This window comes from Amblyomma maculatum, chromosome 11 (genome assembly GCF_055883805.1).
Source record: "Amblyomma maculatum isolate TAMU_Amacu chromosome 11, ASM5588380v1, whole genome shotgun sequence".
Lineage (NCBI taxonomy): Eukaryota > Metazoa > Arthropoda > Arachnida > Ixodida > Ixodidae > Amblyomma > Amblyomma maculatum.
This window is the reverse complement of record NC_139354.1, coordinates 9,888,121-9,910,016: the sequence shown is the minus strand read 5'-3', so window position 1 is coordinate 9,910,016 and position 21,896 is coordinate 9,888,121. Positions and strand designations below refer to the sequence as shown.

Here is a 21,896-nt window from a genome sequence, read left to right as displayed (position 1 = left end):
TGTTATCTACGCTCCTGGTTAAAGCAGTGAGAAATAAATAAAAAATGCCTATGAATAGAAACACATTTGCTGTATTTTGATAAGGTGTCTAGTCCAGGTATATGGATATAGCTAGCAATATTTGTAATCTGCATTTCTTGCAAGCTAAAGAAAAGAAAAGCGGGATAGCGCACAGCCAAATGTTCGCGGAGAAAACCGGGGCGTCACTTCTCTTTATGAGATGCAGCTGAAATGCCACACTGGTAAATTTCATCAGAGTGAAGTCGCGTGTGATCTTGTTCGATACGAACTGGCCGCGCTAGTCATACCATTGTGTTCTCTTTCTACATAAAGCACGGAGATAGCGATATTTTCTACCTGATATGTTGTCACAAATTTTCGATTGTGTGCAATGATGCTTGTCTCAATCTTCATTAATGCAGGTTTCCCATTGTCATCCTTCCTTCTGTTTTAAACTGTGTTCATTGTGTTATTTTTTCTGTGTGTAGTCCAGCATCATTTTTGTAAAGTGCGTCGTCAAATGCAGGCTGCTGTGGTATGTCGGCATGGAAAAACATACAAATCGATCAGTAAAACAGTTTGGCGTGGCTCATCTACACATTTTGCAGATTTTTAACAATGAATGATCACAAGTACATCAAAGCTATTCGCAAGTACGCTGTGCGGACAGGCGGACAGAAAAAAGAACTAATTGCTGTTATCAGCCCCCTATTTAAATACGATATAGTAACAAAATATTTAGCCTCTGATAATATTAGTTTGTCAACTTGGATACGGTCACATTTTTAGGCAGCTCCAATGTGTAGAACATTTCTGGAGCGCATGTGTTACCAGAGATTCAGCTCTAAATAAAAAAATATAGATATTCAATTTCAGTTCTCGTATTCATGCGTAAACGTCACGATGGCTGCCTAAACGGCTTCAGCTGCGGCGAGGTGTTTCACGACACTCCATGTGCCATTGGCATACCAGGCATGTCTCTATTTTTTGCTTTTGGATGCTGAACTAGAAGAGACGTTCGGATCAAAAGCTAACCACGTCAAGGATGTTTTTCATGGACTGTCTCTGTATTGCATGCGTATTCGCATGAAGATAATGGTAAAGTTCGGGGTGTATGTCCCGAAAACCGCACGTACACTGAGAATGCAATCGAATGGAGTAGCCTAGGGATGCGACTGCCTCTAGTTTTATAATATAAAAATGTCCAGTAGCTAAAGTAGTCTAAATGTTCATGAATCGGTATCAGATAAGGCAGGCAAGAATTTTTTCTGCAATTTGTGTGCACCTGCTTTCATAACCTACACACACGAGCAAGTTCAATATGCTGCTTATTGCTTACCTAAAAGCTATAAATACTAATTTGAAACACCGAGGATCGTACAGGAAGATCTCATTCTTAAAAGTTATATCTTAACCCAACGGAACAGTGTTATCAAGAAGTACATGCCAAATACGTGAGATGTTGATAGTGGGGGGAAATGATGACTTACGCTGGCTAGCAGTCTGGCTAAATAACCAGGTAATTGTGATCAATATGTGTCAAAATGTAGCACCTCATATTGGCAGCGTGATCGTAATGAGCGAACAATATTGGCCAGCATACATAGAGGTATATCAGATGTTGGCAGTAATATCTAAATGAGCGAACAACATTTGCAAACGTACACTAACGTATGTCAAAAGCGACTAATATTTGTCAACGCACACGAACATATGTGAAATGTTGGAAGACCGATCGATCTGATGGACGATGTTGCCAAGCTCACACTAGCATATGCGAAATATTGGCGAGCCACATATATAGCAGGACAATGTTTATCACTGGTTTCTAGACATAGTACCAATGTCAGCAAGCAATAGCATACCTGGCCCGTTGTAACCAGCTTATAGTATGGCATGACCAATATCAGAAACATACTGGCAACAATATGCCGCCCTTGGGCGTGTTTTGCCAGCACATTCCCAATATCGGGCCGGTTAACTGTGCTACCTGGGTATAACCCCGCCATAATAAACATGGAGACTGCAGGTATGCAGAGAAACATGGTTGTGTGCATAGTAACCGTCGCCAGAAGCAGAAACACCCTTTCTGCAGAAGGGGACTGAGAAAGTTGACGCAACGTCAAGAGCAAAGAGAAGTGATGTTGAATTTCAACGTTATAAACATGCACGGCAGGATTCCCACCACCAGTAGTAATTCGGAGCCTCGCAGTAATTGAATGACAAAATTTGCCGATGATCAATAAGATTTAAGCGGCATACACGCGTCACCTTTGCTTTCCTACAGACTCATACATGGTAACATTATGGCCTATATGTAAATAAATGACAGAAACAGTAATTCCTCGTCTTTTAATCCATTGCGCTACTGTGACAATTTCATTTGCGATCGCAAGTCAGCCTAATGAAGAATTTAAGTGTAACCCCAGTTTCTTCGTTTGTCAGATGCAGCACTGTCTCCACTACGTGACACCAGGGTTCGCAAGCACAGTCAGCAAACATCTGGTTTCAGCATTACAAAGGGCTGTCTTTGAGGCAACAGCGTCAGTACTACTAAATAACACTGAGATCGTAATTGTCAGAGTAGCCTGTAAGGGGCGGGCTTCAAATCGGTGAGATGCCTGAACAAACCAAAATATATGTCATCTGTATAAGTGAATTTGTGTTGGTCAGTAGTGTCGCCCGTCAGCCATTCCAAGGGTGATAGGCCAATGTTGACGGCTAGCATTAACCCTTGCGATATACACACCACGATTCGCGGTGTAAAATAAAAATAAAGTCGCTTATATGGGTGGGTAAGCGTATAAATTGTAGCCCTTTAACGATGGAATCATGACCACCAGGATCGTATGCATTGAGCACATCTATGCCGAGAAAGGGTTGTGCACGGATCGGTCGGCCACCAGTTCGGTCACCAATTAGGGTCATGCAATACAAGCAACAAAGTAAGCTCTCTGCACCAAAGATGGCGTGAAAACCAATGTGTGTCAATTAGCACCAGTAAAATACGTCTGATTACCACTGGAGAGGGAGAGTCATTTTCCAACAACTTCCATAAAGTAGACTAGAGAGGAATTGGTCGTAGACTTGATAGATTGTCATGAATTTTGCCGGTTTTGAGGATGCGATTATAGCTGCTTGCACGAGAGTAAAAAAAAAAATTAAGATTCGTGGAGTTCTTAAGCGCAAGGCATTATTAATAGACCAGTATTCGGCAACATCAGCGATTAGGTGCATGGCAAGATGGCGCTTAAGTTTGCAGCCCGATTTGTATGACAATGCCTGCGCTAGGCGGCGGTGGATGCAACCGAGATGGAGCCTAGTGCAACAGAGGTCACGAGCGCGGGATGTCAGTGACCACCACCATGCTATCAGTGTCAAGTATAAAAAATTAAGCTACAAAGATTTCTTGAACACAGAATCTGAAAGGTGAGTGAAATCCACCGCTTCAAAGCTATTTTCTGCCTGTGGGACACGCAGCGAGGTAAAAAGACGCCAGATAATGAGGGTGCGTGACAGTATTCTCGTTTCGTTAAAAACCCCGTTCGCCAGAAAATTCGGCTTTGCCTTTGTCGGCGCCGCCGTTGTGGACGAAAAATCATGAGCATAGCATTGGCAGATGGTAGCTGGCATCTGACCTGGCTAAGCACAAATTCTTCGATGATGTGTGCGATTAAATCAACGTGCTTCAGAAAAAAGTCTTGCGCTATGTTGCTAACGTTGGCATAGACACAACTACAAAAGACCTATTTCCGAAGTATGACATTATCCGAATCACACACAGTTATGAATTTGAATTGTTAAACCAACTCTACTTCTCTTATGCAGAATGTGTAAATGTTATTAAGCTTGTTGCATCATTGCAACCCCGGATAACGGATGTACGCATTAGAAACCTTCCTCACTGGTTAGTTCCCAATTTCCGCACTCAATACAAACTTCAGTCATTAAAACATAATTTACCATCCTTTCTCAACAAATACCCTAAACAGGCATTTTCATCTAAGAAAGAATTAAAATATTCTTTTGTAATCTGTGCTAAAATAATACGCGTCACTTTCATCTTCTCGAACTTTCTGTTTCTGTTTATGTGCCTTGTCTAGGTAAGACGATGCAGTTGTTAGTTTTGGTTTGTGATGTCCTTCTGCATTACAACAGTTTCTATTTCGTATGCATCTGCGTTTGGCACTAACTAGGCTTGTACATATTTTTGCGGTTTTGAGAGTGGATTGCTTTTATTATTGTTTATGTAAACTGAAAACTGCGTCGACTCCTGTCTTGTACTTTGGCCCCTGGGTCGTCGTCAAGTTTTTGAGTGCCACTTTTAGCCCAGGGGCCATTCAGAGTTGCTTTGTAACTGCTCTGAAAAATAAATGAATTTAATTGAATTGAATTAATAAGACCACATGATGTCAGAATGTTGGAAGGAGCTGCCAACTAAGGGTGTTCATTCTAGGTGGAGGGAATCAACCTTGCAGTTCTCTCTGAAGCCTACTCAACCACACTACTCCTAGGCCACGCAGCCACGTTCATACGACCTGACTAATGTAGGGCCTCATATGTCGCCTTCAAAAGGCAGAGCTTAAGTGTCCCCCATGAATTTTTAAAGTTAAAGCCTTTAGAGGCTCGCGAGTGTCCGTCCATGCGCGCGTGCGTCCGCGAAAAGTGTCATACTTTGCGAGATTCCGCTGGATAGCGCTAGATTTTCCTGTCACCACCTGGTGACATCATCAGCCATGACCGGATGTTATGTCACAATGACATCATGTCCGGTGATGACCGATTACTTCACCAGGCGATTCACACGAGGAGGTGAAGGGTGGCAGTTCCTGGCCCTACGGGGCTGGGACGGTAGGTCAACGCCGCTTGCGGCGGGGGCTAGCCAGCCACCGAATTTTTATCTGTTGTTGGCCGTCATTGCACCCGCTACCGCTTAGGTGATGGATGACGGCTGTTGTTGCGGCGCGCATCTTTTCTCTCTCTTCTTTTTCTTTCTTCTCTATTTTCTCTTCTGTCCGCACGAGGCAGCGGAGGTGGCTCAACTCAGAGCCCCGCCGTGGTGGTGCAGTGGTAAGACGCCCGACTACTGTGCCGGAGTTCCCGGGTTCGAACCCCACCTCGGCGGCTGCGTTTCGATGGAGGCGAAACGAAGAGGCGTCCGTGTGCTGTGCGATGTCAGCGCAAGTTAAAGGTCCCCAGGTGGTCGAAACTACTCCGTAGCTCTCCACTACGGCTCCTCTTTCTTTCTTTCCACTTTCACTCCCACCTTCCTCCCTTCCCTTACGGCGCGGTTGAGGGTATCCACATAAAAACAAGCGAGACAGTTGCCGTGCCTTTCCCTTCCTATAAATCAATCAGCTATAGAGCCTGTAGCAGGTCCGTGCATTTTCTTTTCCTTCTTCCTACAGCCACAACAACAACAACAACATATACGAAGCTGGCCCCACCGGGAATCCGATCCAGGAATCCGAACGCCGCACCACACAGCATACAGAAGCCGACGCAGTAAAGTAGGAATCAGCGGCGTTTCAAATTGGTTTACAGGAAAGAAAAGGCGCAGTATCTATCCCACGTCTCTGCCGATACCTGCAGCGCCGGGAGGAAGGTGGGAGTGAAAGAAGGAAGGGAAAAAGTGGTGCCGTAGTGGAGAGCTGCGGACAACCAGGCTGTAAACGCTTTCGACTCATCGAACTTCAGTAACGCACCTCCATCTTGGACCAATGGGCTTTATACTTTAGTTGAAAGTGCCCCTTATAATTTTTTACTCCTTTGCCGCACTAGCTACGTGAAGCTGTGAATTTCACATGCCTACTATAGTGCCCTACTAGTTAGAAATCTGTAAAGATTAATTTTGATCCCCCAACACGAACGCGCCCCGAATACTAGCTCAAACGAGCTGCGCGAGAACGTTCCGCAGATTTCTAGGCCCAGGTGTTTGTGGTGCTTTCACCGACGCAAAGCGACGTGACTGCGACAATTCAGCGCTGTGTGATGCCGAAGCTTACACTGGGATTGGCGCTGCAGGTGGCAATCGTCCGGTGAGTTTTTCCTCGTTGAGAAGACGCTCATCGCCGTGTTTCCAGGTAACGCTGAGCAAGCATGGTTGCCTCATGCTTCGGTATTCCGGGATGTCGCTTATTCCCGAGAATTGCGAAACCATATTTACAGGAAGGTATGTACATGTTTGACTAACCTAACCGGATTCCAGGAACGTACCTTCTACATTTCCGTTGTCATAGTGAGGTGATGTTGCCTCTAATTTTGAATAAAGCTCTGGGTTGCATCCTGCAAACCTATTAAGGACCCGGAAAAAACTTAACCAGGAAAAATTCTTCCGGAATAAAACGTTCCCACTTACACAGACGGAAGAAATACTAACCCGGAATAAGTTGTAATGTACTGCCGTGAAGGCGTAGGCTGCGTTTCCGCATGGCATGCGCTTTAGCCATGTATGCTGAAATAATTCTACCTCTCCGCATTGAAGGGATCAAAAAAGATAGATCTCATGTCGTGCGCCTATAAAAATATAGTCACGACGCAAATTGACTTCTTGGTGACAAAATGTTCTCTGCAATTTCTTGTGCTTCAACCAAGTAACCGGCAGAAATGTTTTGTGTTGCATTCTGCTTTTGGCATGATGGGCATTTCGTGTCCGCATTGTCATCAGGCCCTGCAAAACGTTCCATGGTTATATCTGTTCTCAGCTTTAAAAGTCTCCAACAGAGTGCAATTTTTCGTCAAGTGGGCTGCTGAAGAATTAATTCTTTCTCTGACAAACCCTTTATCTCACTCAGTGGCCCAAGCCTGAGTAGCTGGGTTTGAAGTGAGAAACGCGGCTTCCCACTGCTCTGAATCCGCTTTTCACCACGATGTGGTGGCCTAAACAGACACACATCGGAGACGCAGCCGTGATACGGTTCCACGGAGCGCGAACTGCGCCTTTGAAGTGGGGATGTGTGTCCTTGACAGCTACCGCCATCTGTCGCATACGCCTGTCACTGAACATGCGCAACAGGGGCATATGGCTCGTTTTCAACCAGTGGAGGGGCGCGCATACGTAGAGCGGCCGTGCGGGAAAGGCGGGTTAAAGTTTTAGTCCTTGTTTAGGAGAGAGCGTTGTTGGGCGAGTCGGTCATTCATGATAAATAGAAGGGTACTGCACACAAAAAGACAAGGACCAGAACTGAACACCACTAGCGCAGATTCGAGACAGATTTTTATTTGAAAAAGCACAACTTATTTAGCATCAACCTGTCAAGTCACCCACTAAGCGCAGCCTAAAATGCTGCTTTCATTCTGATACAATCTACTTTGTTGGCAGATACTAAAGTTGTGAAGAGGAGCCGTAACCAGGTGGCACGTGAGCTGGCTGAGGCGTTCTGTATAAACAAGAAAGATGAAGCTTGCGTAAGTGACCCGTCAATCAGATTGTATCAGATTGAAGGCAGGTTTTTATCTGCGCTTAGTGGGTGACTTGACAGGTTGAAGCTATATAAGTTGTGCTTTGTTGTTGTTGTTGTTGTTGTTGTTGTTGTTGTTGTTGTTGTTGTTGTTGTTGTTGTTGTTGTTGTTGTTGTTGTTGTTGTTGTTGTTGTTGTTGTTGTTGTTGTTTTGTTTTTCAAATAAAGATCAGTCGCGAGTCTGCGTTTGTGGTGTTCACTTCCGGTCCTTGTCTTTTTCTGCCCAGTACCCTTTTATTTATCATGTAGTCCTTGTGAGGCTGTTCCATAAATAACGCCAACAGAATATAAGACCGAAAGGCGCGTAGGCCACAGCGTTTGCACGTGGTGGGGGCTAGATCGCGAGGTATTGGAATTCACAAAGCATGGAGCTGGTGAATTTAAACATGCCCACACCATCCCGCTCTCTATTCCGAGCAGTGAGAGGCTGTAGTTCTCACCAGGCTGCTTCTCTGGCTTTCTTGAGCGGTCGTTCGGCCGGCGGGATGAAGTCGGCACAAGGCAGTAATATTAGGTGATTTCATCGTAGAAATTCACGCCATCTATCGCCTAACTTAAGCAAGTACACATGCACGTCAAGGCACCAGATGGTCCCGCAAAATAGAAAGTACGGTTGCCGCAGCTCTGCGAGGCTGCTTCTTGTGGCGCCATCTGTCCGGATGCAAAAAAAAAAAAAAAAAAAAAAAAAAAGCTGAAGATAAACCCATGACGTCACGTCGACATATGGCAGCAAGTCAACTTAAAATGTTCATGCGGCGAGTGCCAACGGCAAGCAAACGGGAGGCAAAAGAGCAAGAGCGTAGTGTCAAAGAGAAATAGTTCGTTCACGCTGCTTGCTCTAACAGAGCGCACAGTTGCGGATATTAGTGTATTGAGCCCGCTTATCTGTTCTGAGTGTAATGACACCTTTCCTGTCAAAAATGAGTTAAATTGTTAATTCATAAAAGCAGCACTAGCATTTTCTATCAAAATGAAACTGTAATACCTGGCAAATTCAATGCTCTATGCGTAAAAAAAAAAAAATATTCGCAGGCAATTGAGGGCTCCTTTTACTTTAGTCCGTACAGGCAGTACATATGAGGCCCTGTGCCGGTCTTTGAACGTCATTGCCCATTACCGACAATGATGTTAATAGAATCAGGACGGCGCTAGACATCAACTAACCAAAGGTGCAGGTAGACTTCCGTAAAGGCTCTTCTAAAATAGATGGCTGGATGACCCTGGCCCAGGACAATTTCGACGCTTAATAGTGTGTTAAATAATATTGTTTCCTCCTCCTCGGTCAATAATTTAGCGGAAACCACCAAGGTGGAGTAGATTTCTAATAAGGGAGTAATTAATCATTATTATCCACCCGAGCGCAGCCTCGTATCCACACTGTCACCCAGGTTATAAAAAAATGAGTCCAATGTAATCTGCCCATATATAGCCGTCATAGATAACGAGAAAGCCACCGACACAGTTGAACATTTACTGTTCATACAGTCGTTGCAGAAGCAGTACAGTAAGATTCCTATAGGGGTCGCATAGCAACCACAGAGTGGAAAATAGACCTTTGTATTTGTCCTTCCTGAACATAAATGGGGCGTACGACAACGTAAACAGGGAAATCCTGTGAAACATATTCAAAGAAGGAGGTATTGGTCATGAGATAAGAGTTCCTACAGGAAATATACCGGGATAACAAAGTAGAAATTACATGGGAAGGGATAAGAAGTACGGAAGTTGTCAAGGTATGCAAAGGATTAAGACAAGGTTTTCCTCTTTCACCGCTGCTGTTCACGCTTTATGTGATAAATATGGAACGGAGTAACCTAGGTTTTAACCTGTCATATAGATTAGGCGGAACAGCGGTAGAGCAGCGCCTCCCCGGTTTAACGTATGCATACGATATTGTGCTGCTAGCAGAAAGTCAGGAAGAATTGCAAACTCTGGTTAAGTATTGCGGAGACCAAGGGGACGCTCTAGGCTTCAGTTTTAGCGCAGTTAAGTCTGGTCTGATGATTTTCAACGCCTCAACTGATCAGGGTCTTAAAATACAAGGCCTTGAAATACCCAGAGTGGCAGAATATAAATATATCGGGGTATGGGTAAACGAAGGATTGGCATACATTGGAAAGCATGAGCAATCACGTAATGCAAAATAGCGAAGAAATGCCGGGATAATGAAGCATAGGGCATTGTGGGGATGCAACAGGTATGAGGTTTTGAGGGGTATTTGTAAAGGAATTATGGTACCAAGGCTTACTTTTGGAAGTGTGGTTTTGTGCCTAAAGTCAGAGGTACAGTCGACATTATAAATAAATCAGAGAGCCGCCGGACGATTAGCACTGGGTGCCCACGGCAAAACTACAAATGAGACAGTACAGGGAGACATGGGCTGGGCATTTTTCGAAGTACGGGAAGCTCAGAGTAAAATATATGAGGAACGCCTGAGGAAATTGGATAGTAACAAATGGGCAGCTAAAGTATTTAAATACCTATACCTAAAAAGCGCTGACTCACAATGGAGGAAAAAAACTATAAAACTAACCAGTAAGTATGCTGGTCACAAGGACGGAGAAATAAAGAGCGTTAAGCAACAGGTGAAAAACACCGAAGGTAAAAATTGGATAAATTCGATGGAAAAGAAACAGAGTAACTATACCGAAAGTGCAAAAGACAGATCAGGGAAGAAGCTTTCTTTGATAACTCAAGAGGCAGTGCCCTAGTTTTTGAAGCTAGATCAGGGCGTCTTAGAACAAGCAGCTAAAAAAAGAAATTTAACAAAGAAGATGACACATGTGCAGTATGTGGTAAATCCACAGAAACAATTAACCATATTATACTCGAATGTAATGGTATCCATCCGGAAGTCGATGCAGGCGCAGTCACTCTTCCTGAAGCTCTGGGGTTTAGAGATACCAGTGGCTGGATGAATGAACGTGCGGTGGAAGCTAGCAAAAAACGAGTGGAAGATTGGTGGCTCAAAAGCAGAAAAATTACATAATGTTAGTAATGTAGAAAGAAAAATTCAATAAATAGAATGATGGTATAGTTAACCAATCTAAAATAATAATTAAGATATAGGGGGGGGAATGAGCATGATAGCAACTGCGACCACCCCGTTTCTTAACTGACGCTCCTATATTCCATCAATCCATCCATCCATCTGTAGGTAAACTAAAAAAAAAAATATTAAGAAAGGGTATTAGGCAAAGGGGCATGTTCTCTCCAGTGCTGTTCCCCAATTTCTTACAAGAGCCAACCAGGAGGCTTGAATTAGAAATAGTTAGGCATAAAGGTTGGTAGGGAATGCGTCACGTCACTAATCTGCAATGAGCTGATAATCGGGAAGCCTCAATTGGGAATAGTTGGGTGCAAGTGTTGGTAGGAAACGCCTAAGTTATCTGCGATCAGCTAATGGTACTGCCTTGATAAGTAACTCAGTGGATGAACTGCAAAGGATCGGTGACCTGGACAGGCATAGCATGACAGTAGATCTGAAAATAAAAAGCACAAACTAAAAAGCTGGCCAGCAGGTTCATAAGCGAATAACAGTCTACGAGAGGTAACTAGGCGCTGCAAATTGCAATAAGTCTCTTTAAGGTAGGTAGTGACCGTAGATCTATACCACAAGGGTGAAACATCTAGGAGCAAAAACTTGAGGCGGTGCGCACATTCAGAAGCTCTGGCAAGATGTTTCTCAGAAGCACACGCTGTTAGAGTCCTCATGACGTGTGTCTACATTTTTTTTTATTTCCAGAATGTATAAGCGTTCGGTTGGAAACAAGGCCCTCGCGTAAAGAAACGGACGTAGTTGTTTTTAAAAAGGTTACTTATGCTTGCTGTGTGAGCATAGCCATGTTTCACGCAGTCAGCTGATGAACCTAAGAAATTAGCCGTAGGTAGATGCAAAATGATAATTGTCATCGACAAAACCTTCAGGCACTTCTGTGTGTTACCAAGTGGTAGCCAATGCAGCATGTTGCAACAGGTGAACTTGATAAAGCTGAAGAGAGCCTATATCAATTTTCTCTTCTAACTGAAAAAGCGCATCGGAGATTCGAAATCCGTTCTCCTTCTTACTTTGCCTGCACTCAGAACGCGCATACAAGCAATAATTAAACGCTCTAAGAATTCTAACGAAGAGCTCCACCTCAAGGCGACACCGAAAAATGAACGTTGAGAAAGTTTCGCTGTGCTCAACGCCCTCTCTCAATAGCACAGAGATCCGAAAGCCTGAATTCAGACGCGGCACATAATATACCACCTACTTATTACCTTTAGTAAATTAGAATATTTCCGTGTTTTGGTGAAATAGCATGGACAACCCGCGTAGCGTAGGTGCAAGTCTGCAAAAGGTTTAGGTGGAAATTTTAATTTGAGCTGCCACCATTGGGAGGCGACATGAATTGCCTCATCTAAAGTGGAACCGGTAAATAAGTCAGCCACCCACATTCTTGCACACGAAAGTTTTATCCGTGCCTTTTATCACCCTATAAAAATGAGGAAGAGAGGAGGCATGCTTAAGCCAGTGTACACAGAGAACCATGGAGAGGGCACCTGGCAGTGGCGGCCACCGTAGCGCCACCACTCGGCCCCGCACTCACTGCGCCAGCCGGCTCGATGGTTCAATTACTTTTATCAAAGACTGTACACCCCTGCGCAAAACGTGGAGAGACCACGTGGAGAGACGCTGCAATTATAATTTTACTGTGCAAAACAATGCACATGACAAATTTTCTTGGCAAGATGGCAAGCATTTTAGTGAGCATCCCCCCCCTCCCCCTTCACCCTATGCATAACTTAAAAATAACAGCTTCACCGTCAGGAAAAACTGGCTTGCAGTTTTGTCAAAACGCGTGATCTCTTCACTTTTTCGCACGGGTGTACATTCATAGGCGAATAAGAGAATGCTTTCAGAGGGAAAGGAAATACGTCGCAACTTACTTGCTGTTACTAGACGTTTGAACCATGCGCTGAAAGGGTGGAAGGTGGGAGAGAGGAGAAAAATATAAGCAGCTACTACGATACGCCGCCCACAGCGTTACGTGGAATAACATTCAAACCGGGCGCGTGACCGCTTAGGCAGGTTAATAAATCTTTTCTTGCTGTTGGCCGGTTTATTGTTGAAATTCCTCTTTAGTCACGAAAAATTTTATGGCAAAAAGTTGCTCTCACCACACGCAATAGCCGTTTCCTTGTAGAACCGAATATGAATGTGAACCACAGCAAATGTGTAACAGTAACACTTGGTAATAATAAACAGTAGTCGGGCGTCTTACCATTGCACCACCGCGGCGGGGCAACAGTACGCGCCCAACTATCTATTTCTGAAGCGAACACACAACACAGTTATGTAAGGCACTAGCCATTCTTTATTTTTTCTTGTTTTTATATAGAGGGTTTATTTCACATCCGCAACGATAGATATCATTCACTCAACACGTTTAATCGGCCTGTGCCGTTTTAGACGTGGGTAAACTGCAAAACAAAAGTAGACAAACAACAAGCAGACACCAAGACACAGATAGATACATTGCAGGTGCTACGAAGAAACTCAAATCGCATACAAAATTGCAATTACACCTTACTATCATTACATTCAACCAAATCAAACCATCTCTTCACCGCGAAATGGTAACTATGCATTAACACTGTTGAGGCATATTTCTTCTCAACTATTTCGTTACCTTCAAGGCTTCGAGCAACGCGGAGTAAGATTTTATTAATAGCTGTTCTAAAACGATACACGGCCTCTCATTACCCACACTTTTAAACACTCTGTTACCTGTGTGTGCAAGCGAATTAATGTGAAAGACTACTGAGAAGAAAAAAAATGAGAAAATTTCATTCATACAGTAATCAACATATCGGACGTAACATGCAGCAAATTTGTAAGCTGCATTAAAGTACCATTGCGACAGGCGCGTTATTTTCCATCGCGCACGTCTGTTTGTTATGCTCGATGTAACAAGCCCGCGGGCCCAATGGAATATGTCATGCATGTGATCCATACTCCTGTTTATATAGTTTCGGCAACGGGCTGAGTTCGTGAAACATCTCCTAAGTATACGCGCACTAAATGAACTGGTCTTTACTTATGAGCCCTACATTATTGCTTAGTTAAGTAGAAATAAAATAGTCAATATTTAATTCTGATATTTGGCACTGGTTATTCGCTGATGTGTGATTATCACAGCGCCCGCAGCTAGACGCGAAGATTACGCGGGCGTGCATTTCACAAACTTTCTTGCTTTAGAAAAGCAAAAGCCTCGCGTCTCTTAAAAAAATAAATAAAAGCAGTCTTTCACTATTTGTTGTTCAACGCCTAGAGAAAAATATCATCAATATTTAATGATGATTTCATTATTTTGGAGCTATGTGACGCCATAAGCATGTCTGATTGCAGCATAAAATAAGCCAACGTTTTTCAAAAATTGCTGCCTTTCTTCTTACTTTTAGGAAGCCCTTCCATGTGATCGCTTCTCACTGTGGGAATATTTGGGTACCATTAGCAGCGGAAGTGTTCTTTCAGACCATGTGAAACGCTTGCCTGTGTCTCTAAGCGTTTCGCTATCTTTCTGCGGGAAAAATATTTGGCCCGTATCACAAGGAAGCCCGATAGATTTACTTGTGCGTGCCAGGACCTGTTAACCGTAATTTACTGAGACAAAGTAAGCGATATGGGACGTGTGAACAAGCCGTGTCAAACGCTTCGAGTAGCCTGGTCACAGTTTAAAGCCGAAGTCCTAGTTTTATAAATTAATTGCTTCACATGGCCAAACATGCACGAACTATAAAAAATAACATTATTCCGTATGCGTCGTATAAGGAAAATTTTCACCGCCAATACAAGTTGCAAAAACTTGCTGCTGCTTCCCTCAGATTACGTAGTAATGGTTCATTTCATAACTTGCAAGCACGTCAATCTCAATACAGCATGCCCAATATTTCCTTTGAACCGGGTGTGAACCATGTAATAAGTGCAAACACCAATTCGGTTAATTACTTAGTAACTAGCTATTTCGACTTCTTCAATAAAACTTAATATTTAGAGATGTTTCCACTACTTAGCTAGAGCTCGGTCATCATTGCAGACTAAGAAGGGAGTCTTTAGGCAGATAATTGTAGAGCCTCTTTTGCTAAAATTTTGTTTTTCTCTTAATAATGTTATGTCTACAAATATTTTCCAAATCTAAATTTGTGAAATCAAGCCTTTAAAAAATTAATGGATAAACGTGCTGCAAGTTTAAATGCACATAATTTGTTTTGTTTTCCAAATTTCAGCAAATATTACCGTTCCCAGTAAATCAAGGCTCATTTAAACGACGCACTGATTGCACGTCCGCTATAAAAACATTTTCTAGCATTATTTAGCAAAATAGAGTTATCAGGATATAAGTAATATAAGTAGCTTTAGTAATGCAATGTACAACACTAAACATGCGTACAAAACAAAATTGCATTGAGCGGATTGGTACTCTGTGCTAAATAATTTGTTTTTAATGCTCCAATCCATGTTGTGCAAAGTGCGAACATACGCCCGACGTTAAGTACTCTATTCATCCAAAACCACTGGCATGTATTTTCCATGGATTCATCATCATCATCATCATCATCAGCCTGATTATACCCACTGCAGGGCGAAGGCCTCTCCCATATTTCTCCACTTAACCCGGTTCTGTGCTAGCTGCATCCACTTGACCCCTACGAACTTAATCTCATCCGCCCACCTAACTTTCTGCCGCCCCCTGCTACGCTTTCCTTCCCTTGGAATCCAGTTTGTTACCCTCAGCGACCATCGGTTATCCTCTCTTCGCACTACATGTCCTGCCCATGTCCATTTCTTCTTCTTAATTTCCACTAGAATGTCGGTAACTTGAGTTATTTCTCTGACCCACTCTGCACGCTTTCTATCTCTTAATGTTACCCCTACCATTTTTCGTTCCATAGCCCTCTGGGTTGACCTCAACTTAAGTAGGACTCTCTTGGTTAGCCTCCACGTTTCAGCCCCATAGGTGAGTACAGGCAAGATGCAACTGTTGTATACTTTCCTCTTGAGCGATACCGGTAAGCTGCTAGTCATAATCTGCGAGTGCTTGCCAAATGAGCTCCATCCCAATCTTATTCTTCTTGTTATTTCCTTTTCATGGTCCGGATCTGCGGTTACTACCTGTCCTAAGTAGACATATTCGCCTACTACTTCCAATATTTCGCTACCTAATGTAAACTGCTGTTCCTTCCCGAGGCTGTTGAACAATACCTTAGTCTTCTGCATATTGATTTTCAAGCCTACCTTTCTACTTTTTCTGTCTAGGTCATCAATCATTATTTGCAGTTCATCCCCCTATGGGGATGAACTGCATGGATTCAATGGATTTCCTGCATGGATGCATGGATTTCCATGGATTCAATGCGTAATAAATAACATATATATAGAAAACCTTTACAAATTCCAAAATCTCAAAAGATCACACTGCATTTTTTTCAATAACTTAATCCAAATAAAGTAGAGAACATTACGTTTGCGAAGGAGGCACTGAATCGAATATTTCAAGGATCATGTAACGCAGCACGACTAGTGAAACTTCTCAAAGCAAGAGACAACCACCAAAAGGTTGAACAGGAAATAAGAATTATAGTGTTGCCGACAGCAGATCTTCCAAGAACACACCTTTAAGCTGCATTAGTAAAAGCGAGAAACTTTACAAATCATATTTAAAATATGTCACAGTCATTTAAACTGCATTGCAGTGCATTTGCACAAGAGGAAGTCAGAAAGCAGCGTACGATGGTGACCTTTGTTTGTAGTATTGCCAAGGCTGCCGTTCATTGGCGTAATGTGCTGCCGGCATAAATACACACTTAGCAAGGTTTTGTCCGGCCCGATCACACACACACATAAAAATAAAGCAACATATCACCGCATCACGTACATCAAGCAAACACCAAAACTGTGTTCTGTACAAGTAAAACAGTGCATATATATTATAGTCTATACTGTAGCTTAGACAAGCGTGACTAGAGAACAACGTACTCAACGCAAACTAAACACCAAGCTGTTCAATTCCATCGCATGAGAGGTGGAAAAAAGATACATACATATATTTATGTACACGTATACACACACGCAAGTGCAGATAATATCCGCTTACGCATTGCTCAAGGCCGAACATGAGGCAGGAAATATAGGTCTTGTCTGAAAGCTACTCTGGCTACTTTATGCGGTGCCGCAGAGAAAGAATCCAGAATTGTGCAGCCATTTACGCGCGTTTAGCCAGTCAGTAGGAAATATCTCGTTTCCACCGAAGGCGGCTACAGTTGCAGTCACTCGAACCCTGCACCTCGCGCTCAGAAGTTGAGCGTCACACCACCGATGTGGGCATATAGCAGAGCACGACGTCTTTTCACCTGAGCACAGTCACGTGGTATCTGTCACCCAATGACTGTGCAACTAGGGCACACAATATTGCGTTTTGTCATCATTTTTTTAGGCTTCATGTACACATGGCACTTTATTTCAAGACAGCATAGTTACCACACGCCACAGATTTGGGGCTAAAACGATACACGCTCTCTTCTAAATACCATAGCAACATAATTTTCAAAAAAAGCCTCGTGTACGCTCGCGGAAACTTTCTTAATGAGGGCTCCAGTTTACACCTTATGAAAGCTCAATATTAGAAGAAGGCTCCTCATAACGACTTGAGCATCCATTATTTGCTCACAGGATGCATACTAACATATAGCATTGTCCATGAGCAATGCGTGGGCGCATACCTTATCGCGTATAAACACAATCAAGGAAAGAGCGATAGAATGTTAAAAGTGCATTAACAAATGCCAGTCATATTCTTGCAGGTGTCGCAGAGTATCGCACCGTACACGACCTACAATATAGTCAGTTTCACATTTTTTGTTTGTTTTGGCAGTTTGTTATATGGCGGTCCGCTGCAATAGTTTATTGGCGACTATTGTGCACAAATCACGGGCGAGAAAGCGCCCAATATCACCTAGTTATTCGCTTAATGTTTTGAAGTAAAAGCGTGTATATGGACACCTGTTAACAAAAAGAAACGATTTTTTTTTCTTCGAACAACAAAAGATACACAAAGTTGCATTCGGTTTCGCATGTGTAAAAGAAAGAGAACTTTGAGACCAACTAATTGCCTAGATAATAAGACTTGAAAGAAAATCAATTTCGACCATTGCTTCACCATATCTATGGCACTTGTGTAAACTAAGCACTTGCAGCGTACAGCCATACATGTCGTGAGCAGAACAGGATTGGCAGAAACGGCATGAATAATGCATTTTACAGCGCACATCGTGCTCTCATTACACACACACTGAGAGGGAAAAAGAATATGGCTAGTAATGCATATATCCGTCTCCCGCGCACAACGCAGGCTTCTAACAACTCGGAGAAAGCCCGCTGACTGTACGCGGCAGCGTATGGCACCGTCGTCTTCCCAACACGCGACTTAAATCGCGAATCGCACTCGACGCAAACCGGTGAGCTCAGGCATCTCACGCTCTACTACGGTAAATTGCATGCATGTCTTGTGAGCGATTAACATTTAGAGTTTCCACAAGTGCAGTGTCAACCCACTGCCTCAAAAAAGTCACAGAGTGCCCTCTCTACACCTCGGCACGCTTTACATCACACTGATTTGCTGCATTAGAACGTCAGGTACAATCTGAAGATTGTTTAGTGATGTAAAGTGGGTGGATGGTATACATGTTGAGCACGAGTCACCACCGATGTGCTGAAGTGTGTGCAATCTCTACAAATCTACTCCGGACGCAGACTACTTAGATTTAAAACAGAGTTACATGACAGTCAACATGAAAGCTAGCATGTACGAGTTATCGCCGTTTAGCAGTCCTAATGTTCCTGTTTGGTTAGGCACACCAAAATGCACATCTAGTGACACCATTCCTGCACCAAGCTCTCGAATGCCCTAGAAAGTCATCGTTCGTACATAGTTTAAGAATACTGGAGCAAATATAATTATATCAAAGTACCCCGACCAGAGTCCACTTTTGTGACGTGTGTACCATGACGTCGAACTATACATTTTTCTTTCAGAGGCTAGGGCAATCTAAATTTGCTTGCAGCTCAATATCTTGATCTCTTCAAACATTGGCATATTTCCATTGAACGCAGTTCTGCGTTTAACACTATGAATAGCTGCACGTAGCATATGTCGAAGTGAATGATAGGAGTTTGCGAAAACTTGGGTGCGCAGGCATTCAGGCACAGGATATTACGTAATGCTTATTGCCCAATGTTTTGCTGTTCAGGTCAAGTCAAATGAAAAACAAGTGCATTATGTTGTGATGAAGCTTATAACACTGAGAACGTATCACCGGATTTATGAATGTATGACCGATAAGTGCAATTGCTTTCAGACAAAACTGCTTGTAATTCGATGTTCTAAACACACAATTTCAAGGATATTTGCCGTCTCTAATGACATCTGTGGCGACTACTGACATAAGTAAGCTGTCAAGTACAGCCCAGGTGAACAAAAAGATGTATTGCCAGAAACAACGCCATACACGTCGTCCATACACGCCAGAAACAACGCCGTCCAGCATAGATGGCGATCCATATGACCATCGCGTGGCTTCGTTACATACCTGGCCGAAAGCACCACATAAAAGTGGCGAAAGCATGAAGACGTTGAGAGGTTGCATAGTTGACAGTGCATTGCTTAGTTGTGGAGTTTTTTATATAAAGAATTTCTCCCGTGCAGCTCATCACCAAAGCAAGTGGCTTCTGTCGCCTATCTCATATATCCAAGACCAGCACTGCCGGTTTCCTGCAACACTTAGTGTAGCGAGAACAATTGTAATGTTCGGTTTGCACATGCCCAGGCTCACAAGAACTAAGGGCAAGATCACATATTAACACAATCAATTAAACAATAACATGTTTAAAGCATATTTCAACTGGTATAAAAGAGACCCGCATAATGACTTGCTTGCTTACATAGGAGAACCACTCTGAGCACTGCACCGAACGTAGGGGAATGTGATCCCGAGAAGTTCTCGCTGTCACATTGTTCCGCTTCGGAAACGAAATATGCCTACAGTTGCGCACTATACTTAGTGCATGTATCTCGCAATAATGAAGCTCGAGAAAGTTGGTTGCACATATTTCAAGAAAAAAGCTTACCGCGATGAAAGTATTAGCACGAGAAAATACAGACATACCATTGTGTTCATGTCTTTTTGTCCGTGCCTTTCTTGCGCTCTGAGCTTCCTTCCTCTACAAATTTTTGTGTAATAATAAAAATTACCATTTCTTGCATACTCGCTAAGAACGTTCTGTTTCAAGAGCAACCATAATAACCTCATTCACTTGTTGTTTTCAAAATCACTGCACGAATTTGGAATCGTGCGGCCAGTAAAGAGCGACGTCCTCGTAAAAGTATCGCCGCAGGAAAGTGACGTTCATCCGTCTAGGTGAGTTTCGTGTTTCGGAAATCCTTGTTTCGATATCGAAATGACTTTGCTGCATTCTTCCATACCGGCTGACTTTCATCCGCACAAGTAGAATTTCAACAATGTGAACAGCCGAAGGTTGTTTTTTTTTTTAATAAGGAGTCTTTATAGGGATGTTTAGAAGTTCCCCTCGAACTTTCTTATCCTCTACAAACATTACGATCATGGTAGACTTATTTCTTATGTAGTTGAGCACACTCTTTGTGAACAACATATCGATATCAATTCAAGATTGAACACTATGCGAACAGTCATTGGTCGTGGGCATTTTGTACGGCTCTCCTAAGGTTTACTGTAGGCTTTCTCCCGATAGTGTCCATAATGCAAAAAGCAAGCATCTTCAGTTGTTACGTGAAGAAAATGTATTGGTAAACAGAACTTTTGTGCCCGCAAGGTAGGTTGCATTCTGTGAACCTCCCATAACTACGTACGGCTTGTATTTTCTGCGGACAGCCCATTGAACCAACGCCGATGCAAATTTTTGCACGTGTACCAATACGTGAGCAAGGCCTGAGGATAGGCCAGTTACGCTCGCTTTAAGTAAAAACATGTGACCTATTGTTCATTGTCGGCCCGGGGAAGGCTGTATTTTTCACTTGCGCCCCCCTGGGTCGTTGGCCTTGGCCGCGATGCCCTTGGTTCCGGCGAAGAAAACCCGGTCAAGCAGCGACTGCTTGGATCGCCGTCTGTGCGCGTAAACGTCGCGGCAAAGGTCGGCGAACGCCTGCGCCACCTGGTGAACCTGCTCGGATGCTGTCAGCTCGACAAAGCCGTCGTCCGCGTCCTTAGCCAGGATCTCGCCTTCCTCCGTGCTGACCTAGGCGCAAGTGAGGCAGAGGAGAAGACAATGCACTGCACATACTGTAGAACATCGACACGCCGAATGGTACTGCTGTCAAAAATAATGCCGGCTAGCAAGCCTGACACGTTGGGGGATACGTGTGGCTAGTTACAGGCTTGTTATATTCACTTGATGTAAAGTATAGAAACGTATTCATCACTCTCACTAACGTGGTTATATACACTACAGGTGTTATACCCTGCAGTGGATGTAGCCACCTCTAGTGATCCCGGTCCTGTGACTGCTTAAAAAACTCGCACGCATTATTGAGTTTAACAATAAGCTCCGTTATTATCTTCACGAATTCAGGAAAGGCCTGTCTACCGTTACCCAACCCGTCGAAATGCTGCATGACTTTGCAAAGGTGTAATATCCCTAATCTTTTCGAAGACCTTTGACCCTGTCTAGCTAAAGTCAGTCGTTCAGTCGGCTGCCAATTAATGATCTGATCGTAGCCGCTTTGTACGACTGGGCGCGCACTGCCAGTGTGTAGAATAGCGTGTTTGAGAGTCTAATGGGTCTCATCAAGTGCCTAATTTCCTTATTCGACACATTAGAGACACCGTGCTACGCGTACAAAAGCGCGCTCGCGGCCGCACGGACAACTCACATTCAGTCACAGAGACAAGTCCCCACAGGACGGGCGAGAGGTGGAGAGCCACAGCGCATGTGCGGAAAACCCTGTGCTAACAACAGGCATCGCGGAAGCCATAAGCCATCCTTCATCTCAGTCCTCAAACACTGCTGACAGCTTCAGGCTGCGAGAAGCCTGTTTTAGAATCAGCTGGCCCTAGTAGCGAACAAAATCAGTAGTAACAAGCGGCCCGGGCTCGGTCCTTGGCGTGAGCTATAAATTTTGAGGACTCCTAGCCGGCCAACTGAAGCTAGTATTTACACAAGCAGAGTTTTCGGTCCATCTCTTTGTGGGCCTTCCTAGCGGTCTTGCATCGTTTTCTACTGGTTCCTGCATCAAACCATGCAGGCAGTATGATATGCACTCTCAAAAATATACTGCAGTCGTACAGAGCCACAAGTGCCGTTTTAGTGCTCAGGTAAATTTTAATCTTTAGTCCAGGTTATTATCTAGCTTAACTTTG

At 43.5% G+C, this 21,896-nt stretch overlaps 1 protein-coding gene across 1 annotated transcript in view; it reads right to left on the bottom strand.

Moving 5' to 3' along the window:
* Nucleotides 1–15,886: 15,886 nt before the first annotated feature.
* Nucleotides 15,887–21,896, bottom strand: part of LOC146172820 (ras-related and estrogen-regulated growth inhibitor-like) — a 51,240-nt gene continuing 45,230 nt past the window's right edge. The window contains exon 5 of the mRNA XM_084583559.1: nucleotides 15,887–20,775. Within this exon, the coding sequence (XP_084439685.1) occupies nucleotides 20,551–20,775 (225 nt within the window). The 3' untranslated portion in view covers nucleotides 15,887–20,550. The remainder of the gene's footprint in view (nucleotides 20,776–21,896) is intronic.